The following is a 13,905-nucleotide window of genomic DNA, read 5'->3' as shown; positions in this document are numbered from 1 at the left end:
AGTAGGCGAATCGCGTGATGTGAAAAACGCTCACCTTCAAAATTGAAAATGACAGTTTGATGGTCAGTGTGCAGGGTTGTTCTTTTACAACATCGGAAAAGGCATGGGTTTCGTTTTACTGTTATTTTTTTATCATAGCGCGTGTATGTCAAATGTATATTTTTTCTGTCTTTTTTGTCATAGAGAACAATAATACTTATCTTTACAAAACATGGTATTGATTTTTACAGTGTCGTTTTGGTTGTTGCTGTTATACTTGCTTGCTTGTTTTGTCAACTTTCAAACGCTTTGCTACACTGAGGAAAATCCTCCCAATAGTTACATACCATTCATGAGCGAATTTTTTCCAACTCGCTGCTACACATTGCCATAATTTGTATTCATACTCATCCCTGCTTCCTATATATGCTTTGCGTTTTTTGTTGTTGTTGCTTCCTAAACTCAAATTCTACATTGTCCTTTGCTTTCAACTTGCTCTTTTTACAGTGCTGTTTCACTAATTCGCATTATCGTCATCAACATCATCATCATCATAATCATCATCGTCGCCTACTATGGCAGCGGCCATATTGGATTCGAGCACGGTCAACATTGCGGCATCTGATCTCATTTTGTTCACTTCTCTTTGTCTTTTTGCTTTCAAAAATAACTTATTCGTAGTCTTCGAATGCATTATTTGGGTGTAAGAGTTATGTATAGCTTCCACTATGTGTTTCCTTGTTTTTGTTTTGTTTAGATACTTAGATAAGTAGTTTATGTAGCATTGTTTTTTTTGCTCTGAAGGGTTTTTTGCGGTTAAACGATGGTTTACAATCAATCAAGAGTGAGTAAACACTGTCTTAAATTTGTTTCTTTTTACGAGTTGTATGTTTCGCTGCATTAGTGAATGTTATCTTTTTTTTTAGTTTTCTAACTGCGTGTGGCGGATTTTGCATCGAATGTGTTAGAAAGATATACTAACTAAGCGGTATTTGATTAATATTGGTTGTGTGATTTTGTTTCGTAACTCTTCCGTTCACAGAGTCTCATTTTTCTCCGCTTTGGTTTAGTTGTTTAGTTAATCTAGGTAAGCCGACATAATCAATCTTGCTTCTGTATTTATTTAGCGTAAAAACTAATAAGCGTTTAGTTGTTTGATTTCCTTCCCATTCCCCAATTTTAAACCTTATTTCAATGCACGTAAGCAGTCAAACCAATCAGTATTTAAACATTTCCAGATTGAATATACTTAAGAAAAGAAAAAGCAACCCCACTGTTATATCAATGCAATAATCTTGCATTGATTTGACGATTCTTAGACGATTATTTATATCAACGAAAGTAGTAATGAACAATCAGTATGCTGCAAAAGTGTTTAGCTTTTATGATAATCTGAGATGTTTAGTTGATTCTTCGAATATAGGACTGTTTGGTAAAATATATTTGTGTTATCTCGCTTTGAATTTATGTCAGCGAGAAAACTTCGTTTAGAATCCCGTTAGCGTATGTGTTATGTTCGTGAGCACCGTGTGCATCACTGCCTCTAGTACGGCGAGCTGGCTACAGTAAATATAAATGTTAACTAAATATTTTCTGTCTTTCCGTTGGGATTTCACTCTTTTTGAATGTGCGTAGCTTGCATTTTTTCGAAGCCTACTGTTCCTCCCAACTGCAACTAGTAGTAACTGAATGCTTTTACGTGTCTTACTTGATTCTGCAGTGAATTTGGCTAGTGTGTATTTATTTGTTTACCTTCAGGTGACGAACTCTTCGACGACTTATCATTTTTTTTTTCGTTCTGTCACACTAACCCTTCTAGCCCTTGTTACTCTAGGTTCTTGTCATTTTATTCTACTGGCTAGTTTTGATCCAGCGCCCAAAAATGTTGTTGTTTATGGCTCTAAGTTCTGGCAAATAAATTCAGCATATTTTGGAATCGGCCAAACATGGAGTTATAAAAGTGATCATTAGTTTACGTCTACGCCAAGCCAAATTGACTTAAAGTCCTGCTGTTTGGTTTTGTTTGTTTATCCGCCGTTTTCCGATAGAGTATCTTAGGCATTTAATACCACGACAAGGTTGACTAGATTGATGACTGTAGTTATTAGGCTAGTCGAGTGCATCAATTCCTTTTAGATGTGGTTGCTTTGATTGGAGGGGAATTATTCCATCATATGTTACGGGTTAAAGGCTCAAACAGAAGGCTGCATCACTGACGCAGCGTCCGAGTTCCGTTTGAAAAAAGCTGTTGCTTACTTTAAAAAGTGATACTACGTCATTGATGGAACCGTATGATTTTGAGCCTTCACTCCGATGAGATGTAGTAATGGACATATATAAATGATTGAAGCATGATTTCGTGACATTTTTGTAGCTGATAAGTTCTGATAATGTACCAGTCATGAATCAAGCATTATTTATATCTGCCCGATTACAATCACACACAAAAAACTACACCATTAGACCCCTATCCTCGTTCGACTAGTTTGCTCGTTTCAGTCGATTAGTGTTTCGGAATCTGATTGACTGTTTCCGCACTCGAAGCTTCAGGGTCGTCATAGCGCGTGAAATCGCTGGTAGGAGCAGCAGGATCATCGCCAGCAGCAGATACGGATAGTGTATCAGCGTAGCCAGTAGGTCCTGTACCTGCCGCCACCATCGACGGTGACGAGGGGGTTGATTGTTGCTGGTGAAGCACTCTTCTGGACTGGGACTCGACCGAATCGTCACCGTCGACGGGAATGGTGTTCGGTAAATCCTATCAGAGAAATAACTCTCATACTAACGCACTACCGGACATTGCCGCCGTTCGTTCGGTGCTGCGTTCGCGTTCCCGTTCGGTCGATTCCGAGCTGGAAAGGAGGGAAAACGATGTGATTGTATACACACGACCTCGCATATGATTTTCAAAGCCTACCTTGATCGTACGGTTTTAATCTCAATCTCATCAGACGAAACAGAATTCTTGTTGGATGACGTTGCTGAAGATCGGCGTGCCTTGCCGAGACTGCTGTTGTCGTAGAACGTCTCTGGTTCAATGTCCGATTCTTGCTGTAATAGATAAATAAAAACCGCCAGTTTGAAATATTTAGAAACGCTGGTGGCGTGTTTTTTTTTTTAGATATGTTTCTTGGGATTAAATATGTGGATTGTTTAGTGTAAAATATTATTTTATCTAATATTTTAAGGTTCCAAAAAAAAATTTCCAAAATGAACAGGACGAATTTGTAACATTTCGCATTTTTTTAATGTTAGTATTTAAACTAGCTTGTGGTAGCCGAAAAATTCCATACTTAATCTGATGTGCTAAAAACTTAAAATTAACAGCAAACTCCCATGCGTATCCAAGAATTGCCCGAGCGTACCCAAGAATAGCTCAGGCTCCAGAATTTACATTTCTACTGAATTTACGTCATTTTGAACATATTATAAATTTAACAAAATTATTATAAGGCTAGAAAAGATCATTTCGTCGAATAGATCGTTTCGCTGATTGTCATTCCGCCGAGTGAGTCGTTTCGTCAAAGTGCATTTTTCCCAAAACTTGCTCTTATCAAACTTGCTGATGTACCAAAACTGATATCAATGTCGATAAACCAACGTTAAGAGTAATTCTGTATTTAAATACCCGAAACATGAGCTTAAGTGACCATTAATAAATTCCGTAACACTTTTAGAGGGGTCGGTTACGACAAAATGTGATATATGGGAAAAGGCAAGTAAACTAGAACGTTACTTAACGTGTTTTCATAGAAGCATTTTTTTAAGGAATTTGTAACGTATGGAATGTGGAAATAGGATAAAATTTTTTTGACAACTTATTACACGGTGGGAAGGGAGAGTCAATTTTGGACAATTTTTGCTTTCCATAATTTATGAATAGCTTCTAAGTAATAAAGTAAAATAAAGTTTTGCAGTTTTGTTGATATCAAAACAAAAATAATAATAAAGTTTAAAATTGAGCATTTACACAAATGAAAAAATAATACTAAATGAAAAAAGATTCTTGTAGGTACTAAAAATACAGAAATACTTGGCAACAGAATACAAAATTAGTCCAAAGGAAACATAAACTTCGTAAGATGCTGTGGCACAGTCGTGATTTGCTGGTCGGATTATTTTAAACGAATTGCTTTTTGGGTGGGCCATGACTCAATGTAAAAGCAACTCTGTTTATTTTGGCAAAGAAATGGAGGTTGACAACTAAACACTACCATTTACAAAGGTTGGCTTTGATATCTGTCAATTATGGTGCGATGGTCCAATCATTAATGTATACCAAAATACTAAAAATTCATGACGAACTTTTTTCGAACATAATAGGATACTGAATAAGGAAGTGATCATGTTCAAAAGAAGGAAATATCAAATAGACATCTGGTGTGGTCCACTAGGAAGCTGTTAACAGTCTATTTTCTTTCTCTGGACAAAACCAGCCTAAAATATGCCAGTCGCACACGAAGTGTCGTTGGTTTTATCCTTGCTGTGTTAAGTGAATCTCTGACACAGTGAACGCAAATCGTGGGATGTCACAACCAATATGACTGTTGATAACATAAACAGGAAATGCGTCTATTTCAAGAGCTATTATACTGGTGCATAAATGGATTTCAATGGCAGTGATGCAAATGCTCACAATATAATGTGGGGTAGCTTGGATATCAATTTGAGAGGAAAGTTGATGCAGTACAAATCTACATGTAATCGAGAGAAAATTGCCCAATATTTGCACTATCTGACAGGGAAGATGTGTTAGATGTAACTCTCTGTTTTGACAGTTATGTGCATTAGTTAGGAAACTGACTCGTTCGCACGAGTTTGAACCGCCGTTTAACAATCATACATAGTTCATCTTTGATCATATAAATGTATCCCTAGATAGAGTAATCCCAAATCTACGAACTGGGACCTCTTCGAAGACGGCTTGGCGACTAGGCTTTAAGAGTATTTCCAACGATTGACTTAGATACCACTCAATTGAATTTTGATCGGAATTCCTGGCTAATCGCATTTCCGATAATTTTAATATTGTGTAGGACATAGAAAGGAAATAAAATTATTTCTGACACTATCTAGGAAAAACAGAATAATATTTAAGAGGGTATGGTATTTTCGGTGAAAAAAACATCGTGATGAAAATTTGGCTTTTGGCGATACAGAAAGTGCAATAATTGAACAATATTTTCCAAAATTATCACTGGAAAAATTTGAAAATTGAGCGAGCGACAATGAATCTTCAGGAAGCACTTGGAAAAAATACGCTGTACACCTTAACTCAAAATTTCCTGGACCAATCATATTGAAATTTTGCATAAATCTTCTTCACATCATTTCCTAGGTATACAAAATTATTATTATTATTATTTATACGATATTTTGGCGAACATCGGAGTATTAGCTTCATAGTTCAACAAAAAGTTCAAAAAATCAAAAGAAAAATAATAAAACAAGTTTTCGACGAGGTGCCTCCGGAAATTCATTGTAACTCGCTCAATTTTCGGTATTTGTCATGAAAATTTGAGGAAATAGTACAATTGTGGCATTATTTTATGGCGATTGATTGAATATACTAACACTCGCCACTATATTTCTTTAAATATGACTTTTTACCGAATCAACCTTACCCCCAAGCATTAATTAACAAATTAAGAAAATATGAAAGTAGAACTGAGAGGCTGAGAGTAAGAGTGGGTTAAAATTTTGTTCAGAGCAAAAGTGGGTTAAAATATTCTGTTAGATCAGAAATGGTATAGTCATGACACCTCAGGCAAAAGTGGATCAAATATTAATTCGCGCAAAAATGGTTCGACAAAATTTTCAGGGCAAGACTGGTATAGATTATTAACCCATTTTTGCGCTAAGAAAAGAATCAGAATTTTCTTATTCGGACTTGTGGGAAATGAAATTTTTTTTAAATTTTTCGATGCCTTAGAAATCGTGTAATATGGGATCCGTATAGGTCAATAGGCATCGGAAATTGACGATTGCCGCCATTTTGAAATCCAAGATGGCGACTTCCGGTTCCCACAAAGTAGTGAGAACCACCATCAATATGGGTGTCATTTGAAAGGGGATGGTGAGCAGACATCGAAAATTGACCTTCACCGCCATTTTGAAATCCAAGATGGCGACTTCCTGTTACCATAAAATAGGGAGAACCACCATCAATATGGGTGTCATTTGAAAGAGGATGATCAGCAAACACCGAAAATTGACCATTTCCGCCATTTTGAAATCCAAGATGGCGACTTCCGTTACCACAAAATAGTGAGAACCACCATCAATATGGGTGTCATTTGAAAGAGGATGGTGAGCAGACACCGAAAATTGACCACCACCGCCATTTTGAAATCCAAGATGGCGACTTCCGGTTACCACAAAATAGTGAGAACCACCATCAATATGGGTGTCATTTGAAAGGGGATGGTGAGCAGACATCGAAAATTGACCACCACCGCCATTTTGAAATCCAAGATGGCGACTTCCGGTTACCACAAAATAGTGAGAACCACCATCAATATGGGTGTCATTTGAAAGAGGATGATCAGCACACACCGAAAATTGACCATTACCGCCATTTTGAATTCCAAGATGGCGACTTCCGGTTACCACAAAATAGTGAGAACCACCATCAATATGGGTGTCATTTGAAAGGGAATGGTGAGCAGACATCGAAAATTGACTTTCACCGCCATTTTGAAATCCAAGATGGCGACTTCCGGTTACCACAAAATAGTGAGAACCACCATCAATATGGGTGTCATTTGAAAGGGAATGGTGAGCAGACATCGAAAATTGACTTTCACCGCCATTTTGAAATCCAAGATGGCGACTTCCGGTTACCACAAAATAGTGAGAACCACCATCAATATGGGTGTCATTTGAAAGGGAATGGTGAGCAGACATCGAAAATTGACCACCACCGCCATTTTGAAATCCAAGATGGCGACTTCCGGTTACCACAAAATAGTGAGAACCACCATCAATATGGGTGTCATTTGAAAGAGGATGGTGAGCAGACAGCGAAAATTGACCTTCACCGCCATTTTGAAATCCAAGATGGCGACTTCCGGTTACCACAAAATAGTGAGAACCACCATCAATATGGGTGTCATTTGAAAGAGGATGATCAGCAGAAACCGAAAATTCACCTTCACCGCCATTTTGAAATCCAAGATGGCGACTTCCGGTTACCAAAAAATAGTGAGAACCACCATCAATATGGGTGTCATTTGAAAGAAGATGATCAGCAGAAACCGAAAATTCACCTTCACCGCCATTTTGAAATCCAAGATGGCGACTTCCGGTTACCAAAAAATAATGAGAACCACCATCAATATGGGTGTCATTTGAAAGAGGATGGTGAGCAGACATCGAAAATTGACCTTCACCGCCATTTTGAATTCCAAGATGGCGACTTCCGGTTACCACAAAATAGTGAGAACCACCATCAGTATTGGTGTCATTTCATACACCTTTAAAATTTGAAGATCCAAGGAATATTAATAAACCCAAAAATGGATTGAAGTGAACCAAAAGCAATTTTATTGAAAATTAGCATTTTTTCGCTTTTTTCCTCATATAACCTATTTTAAAACCACTAAAATTAATATGGAAGTGCATATATAATATTTTTATTGATGCGAGAAACAAATCACAAAATTTTAATTTCGCGCGGGTCGATCATTCTTATCCAGGGGGTGGCATCCGTATGTTGATGTACAGACGTTGACAGTATCCAGCATATAGTGGGCCCGGTCGCTTCTAGGCTCATATCTCCCATGCTCTTGCGCTTCTAGGCTCATACCTCCCATGCTCTTACATTGGGTTGTTTTATCTTTATTGTCTTCATGCCTCATCCACGAAGCATGAAGTGTGTGGTGCTGCATCCATGATGACTCCACCACCCTTGACGTGAGAGTGTCTTGGAATGCTCGAGTCGAATAAATGGTAGTTAAACTGAATCGGATAGCGTTTCCGAGTGAACGTAACGATTGAGCATTTACTCGGATGTAAAACCATTCTGTTTAGGTCACATCACGTACTAAAGCTCTCCAGTTCACTCTGAAAAAACTCGGAATCGGTTTTATCCCGTATTTGTCGAAAAATTTTCATATCATGCGCGAAAGAAAGGCGGGGTCCTTGTAATTTAATATTGATGTCATTAAAGTAGAGGAGGAAAATTAATGGACCGAGATGGCTACCTATTGAGATGCCGGATGTAGTGAAGAATGGTGCAGATAGGCAGTCCTTAATGCTGATTTGGAATTGCCTTCCATCGAGGAACCAACGCAGAAGTTGTCCATGAATACCGAGTTTGTCCAGCTTCGCTATTGCGACATCATGGTTGATTTTGTCGAAGGCCGAACCGATCCATGTGAACAGCATCGGTTCGCAATCCGTCAGTAAATCCATCGAGTACATATGTTGTAAACGAGAGCAGGTTGGTCGTTGTCGATCATTTAGGCATAAAACCGTGTTGTTGCAATGTAATGTTTGCAGTGAAAGAAAATCGGATCTAAAACGGCTACTACTGAACACCCCCTTTCAAACGTTACCCATGTTTATGATGGTTCTCACTATTTTCTGGTAACCGGAAGTGACCATATTGGATTTCAAAATAGCCTAATTGTCGATTTCCGATGTCTACTGACCACCCCACCCATATTGATGGTGGTTCTCACTATTTTGTGGTAACCGGAAATCGCCATCTTGGATTTCAAAATGACGTAATAATCAATTCCCGATATTTACTGACACCCGCTTTCAAATTATACCCATATTGATGATGGTTCTCTCTACTTTGTGGTTACCGGAAGCCGCTATCTTGGATTTCAAAATGGCGTAACAATCGATTTCCGATGTCTACTGACCCTTTTTAAATGACACCCATATTAATGGTGGTTCTCACTATTTTGTGGTAACTGAAAGTCGCCATCTTGGATTTCAAAATTACGTAATAATCAATTTCCGATATCTACTGACACCCCTTTTCAAATGACACCCATATTGATGGTGGTTCTCACTATATTGTGGTAACCGGAAGTCGCCATCTTGGATTTCAAAATGGCGGTAATGATCAATATTCGGTGTCTGCTAACCACCTCCTTTCAAATGACACCCATATTGATGGTGGTTCTCACTATTTTGTGATAACCGGAAGTCGCCATCTTGGATTTCAAAATGGCGGTGGTGGTCAATTTTCGGTGTCTGCTCATCATTCCCTTTCAAATGACACCCATATTGATGGTGGTTCTCACTATTTTGTGGTAACCGGAAGTCGCCATCTTGGAATTCAGAATGGCGGTAATGGTCAATTTTCGATGTCTGCTCACCATTCCCTTTCAAATGACACCCATATTGATGGTGGTTCTCACTATTTTGTGGTAACCGGAAGTCGCCATCTTGGAATTCAAAATGGCGGTAATGGTCAATTTTCGGTGTGTGCTGATCATCCTCTTTCAAATGACACCCATATTGATGGTGGTTCTCACTATTTTGTGGTAACCGGAAGTCGCCATCTTGGATTTCAAAATGGCGGTGGTGGTCAATTTTCGATGTCTGCTCACCATTCCCTTTCAAATGACACCCATATTGATGGTGGTTCTCACTATTTTGTGGTAACCGGAAGTCGCCATCTTGGATTTCAAAATGGCGGTGAAAGTCAATTTTCGATGTCTGCTCACCATTCCCTTTCAAATGACACCCATATTGATGGTGGTTCTCACTATTTTGTGGTAACCGGAAGTCGCCATCTTGGATTTCAAAATGGCGGTGAAGGTCAATTTTCGGTGTCTGCTCACCATCCCCTTTCAAATTGCACCCATATTGATGGTGGTTCTCATTATTTTGTGGTGACCGGAAGTCGCCATCTTGGATTTCAAAATGGCGGTAATGGTCAATTTTCGGTGTCTGCTCACTATCTCCTTTCAAATGACACCCATATTGATGGTGGTTCTCGCTATTTTGTGGTAACCGGAAGTCGCCATCTTGGATTTCAAAATGGCGGTGATGGTCAATTTTCGGTGTCTGCTCACCATCTCCTTTCAAATGACACCCATATTGATGGTGGTTCTCACTATTTTGTGGTAACCGGAAGTCGCCATCTTGGATTTCAAAATGGCGGTGGTGGTCAATTTTCGGTGTCTGCTCACCATCCCCTTTCAAATGACACTCATATTGATGGTGGTTCTCACTATTTTGTGGTAACCGGAAGTCGCCATCTTGGATTTCAAAATGGCGGTGATGGTCAATTTTCGGTGTCTGCTCACCATCTCCTTTCAAATGACACCCATATTGATGGTGGTTCTCACTATTTTGTGGTAACGGAAGTCGCCATCTTGGAATTCAAAATGGCGTAATTATCGATTTCCCATATCTACTAACCACCTCCTTTCAAATGATACCCATATTGATGATGGTTTTCCCTGATTGGTAATAAATCATTTTTGAAAACATTCTTAGAATAAAAATGGAATATATATCCTCTCAGGGCAAAAGTGGTATATCTTTTTAACCCACTTTTGCGCTAAGGTTTTTTTATCCCATTTCTGCTCTGACTGGTACTTAAACCGGTTTTGCTCTAAATAAAACGTATACCGCTTTTGCTCGCAGCGAATTTTTAACCCACTCTTGCTCTCAGCCTCTCAACTAATGTTCACAAATTTAATAATTTAGAAGAAAACCAAAAGAGTGGTTTCATGGCACCAAAATGTAGCTGAAGTTTCAAACTAACCATTTTTTCACATCTATCCACCTAAAAGGGCGATTTGCTTAGGTAGTTCCTGGTAGCCTCAGGTTCCCCCATAAAATGGAAGATTTAACCCTCAAAAAGGCAAGCTTAAATTGTAACTACAAGAACCATAAGACCCAATGAAATCAAAACCCTATTTTTGGCATTTTATCAGTGAGAGAATCAAAAGCCCGAAAATGCTCGATCATTTGTATTTTAAATTACAAGTTCATTGAAACTAAAGAGCTGTAACTAGCCGGGCCTCTGATACCTCTTGCCATCTTGAGGGTTAAGACAGGAGAAAAAATAAATCAGAATATGCTAAAATATGCAATGGACAAAAATGAATAAAAATAAAGTATATTTGAGAAGTGTGGATAAAATTGAAAATTACGAAAAATAGAGAAAGATTAGAATGGAATGCGTGGGGAAAAAGAGAAAACGAAGGGAGATAAAAATGAAGAAAATTACAGGGAATGGTTTGAATTAAAAAAATAGTAGAGTAAAATGGAAAAGGGAAAATTTGAAAAATGAAGAAATTTGAAAAAAATTAGCAGGAAATGCTATATTTAAAAAAATTTAAGGGTTGTGTACAAGACACGACCACGATGACATTAAAAATGTAGCCAGTTTTATAAGCAATCAATATTATCCGTGGCCAAATTAAAACCCCTTAATGCCATAGACTGTTTTAGAACTACACACAGGCATGCTATTCTTCACTAGAGATAATTGTTGAATTTTTAAATTAAAATCGATAACCAATAGTGGATAAATTCAAGTTTTAAAAAAGTTTTATTCAAATCCATGAAATGGGAACATCAATTAATGATGCTCACAAACAAAACCTTACATCTATCTTTAAATACCTACTATCAAATTAAATGTTTGCAAGCATGATAGAAAATTAACTGGTCATAACTCAAACTATTCGTAAACAAAGAAAGTTTAACATATGTATCTTTATATATTCGGTAGTATAGTTAACATTAACTCTGAAATGTTCTATATTTGGAGTCCATTGGTGGAATCCTGAAAAGGACTATTTGTGGAATCCACAAACACGCGTGCTATGGAATGAAAAGTACTAAACTAACTAAGGGCTTTTGGTTTAACAAAAATCACATGCAGAATGGAACAATTAGTCAGCTGCAAAACAAGGTCTGCCTTCTCACGCTACTTACATCAAATAAATATTTCGAAATAACAAGAAACAACCCTTCCCTTCAGAATCTAATATGAAATACTGATAGCTTGGAACGTGACATCGGCTTTTATCTCTTTCGCACTGATGATGGAAGGACTACCTTCACGAGAATAAGGAAAAAATATTTGCGGATTTTTCACATCCTCCGATTTCTATAATATTGTAGACTTTTGGATTTGGTTTGATTTTCGCCAATTTCAACATGACAATATACTTTTAAATAACTGTACATTTTTGTATTGTTTCGGAAGGATAATTTTAAACAAATCACAGATTGTTGTAAATTTCAGATTGTCAATGTACGCGCAAGCAACAAGTAACGAATATAAACGGCGGAATTAGGTTATCGTTGTCATCGTCAAGAATTTTTCAAACTTGTTCTTCATTGTTGGTTATAGCCCTGAAAAGGGCTTTTAATTTACAAAAATAACATGCGAAATGGAACCAACAGTCAGTCGCAATAACGGTTTGCCGTCTCTTCCAGCCACGCGCTACTTACATCGGATAAATAATTAAAATTGGAAAGAAACAAACAACCTTCCCCTTCAACAGATAATTTGAAATACTGATAGTTTGAAACGTGACATCGGCTTTTATCACTTTCGCATCGTTGATGGAAGGACTGCCTTCATGCATAATAACGAACAAAAATTTGCGGATTCTTTTTGGTACGGCTTTCGCTAGTTGGCAGTGTTGCTACATTCTCCAATTTTCTGAAACATTGCAGAATTTTGGATTATGTTTCCGAAAGATTATTTTTTAATAAATCACAGGTTTTCACCAATTTCAGCCTCGAAATGTACTTTAAGTAGCTGCCCATTTTTGTATTGTTTCGGAAGGATAAATTTAAACAAATAACAGATTGTTGCAAATTTCAGATTGCTTGCGCGTGTGCAAGCAACAAATCATCGCTGTTGTGCTATCTTATGACAAACGCCATTTTGGGGTAAACTGAGTTAGATATGCCACATTACTTGTTTGAAAAATCTCTACAAAGTGGCGTTTTCAGAATTTTGAAATTCTACTTGGTTACTTAGATGTAGCTAGAAACATGATGAGAAATTGTGAATTATTTGCTTCAAATCACTATATCTAGGGATTGGCTCAAGTTATATTGAAGTTTTAGACGGTTTTATGTGTGAAAATTTCTGAGGAACACAATGGCATAAACATTTTCGAAAGAAAATTATACGAGTTGTGAGAAAAACACAGTTTTAGTTTTGAACTGGAAATAAAATATATTTGGCAACACTGTAATCAAGAATAATCATTTTTTTCTAGATTCCCTGACTCATTTTCTTTAAAATGCATTTCAGCGAATGTTTATAGACCATATGAATCCAAAGATATGAATAAAATTTAAAAAGTGATGTTTTTTTTTCTATGGAAAATTTTCCATGCACGATTATGACACGTCATACAAATTTTGTCATCAATACACGCCTATGACACGTGTGAGTGCGACGTTTGTTTACATTCATAGTAAAAACTCGCAACATAGTCAACCGATCTTCGTAATATTTGAGAGATTAATGCAGAACAGATAGAAGCATCAATTGTCTTCTTTGGATTGTTTATACCATTTATAAGTTTCAAGGTATTCAATCTCAAACTTTAAAAATCGTTTTTCTCGAAATGTGCTAAATGGCGCTTGTCATAAGATAGCACAACAGCGACGAAATAACGAATATAAACTGCGCAATTGAATTATCGCTGTCAATGATTGGAAATATTCAAATTTGTTCTTCATTGTTTGTTATAGCCCTTAAAAGGGTTTTTAATTTAACAATAACATGCAGAATGGAACAATTAGTCAGCTTCAACTGAGGTTTGGCAACTCTTCCAGCCGCGCGCTTTTTACATCGGATCACCCCCAGCGGTAGCAGTGATCAAATGCAGCACTACGCAGCGCATTGTCAACATGCATGATTGCTACTGCTGTTCTTTACGGCCCGACGATCGACGGGAGAATGAAGGCGCTCGAGAA

General features: G+C 37.5%; 1 protein-coding gene across 1 annotated transcript in view; it reads right to left on the bottom strand.

Annotated features, from left to right (window-relative positions):
• Positions 1 to 107: 107 nt before the first annotated feature.
• LOC131694232 (serine/threonine-protein kinase BRSK2) overlaps positions 108 to 13,905 on the bottom strand; it is a 73,220-nt gene continuing 59,422 nt past the window's right edge. The window contains exons 13-14 of the mRNA XM_058982757.1: positions 2,897 to 3,030; positions 108 to 2,831 (exon numbers count right to left, since the gene is read on the bottom strand). Of these exons, the coding sequence (XP_058838740.1) occupies positions 2,756 to 2,831; positions 2,897 to 3,030 (210 nt within the window). The 3' untranslated portion in view covers positions 108 to 2,755. The remainder of the gene's footprint in view (positions 2,832 to 2,896; positions 3,031 to 13,905) is intronic.

Source organism: Topomyia yanbarensis, chromosome 3 (assembly GCF_030247195.1).
Source record: "Topomyia yanbarensis strain Yona2022 chromosome 3, ASM3024719v1, whole genome shotgun sequence".
NCBI lineage: Eukaryota > Metazoa > Arthropoda > Insecta > Diptera > Culicidae > Topomyia > Topomyia yanbarensis.
Note: the sequence above shows the minus strand (reverse complement) of the source record. Positions and strands in the feature narration are given on the sequence as shown.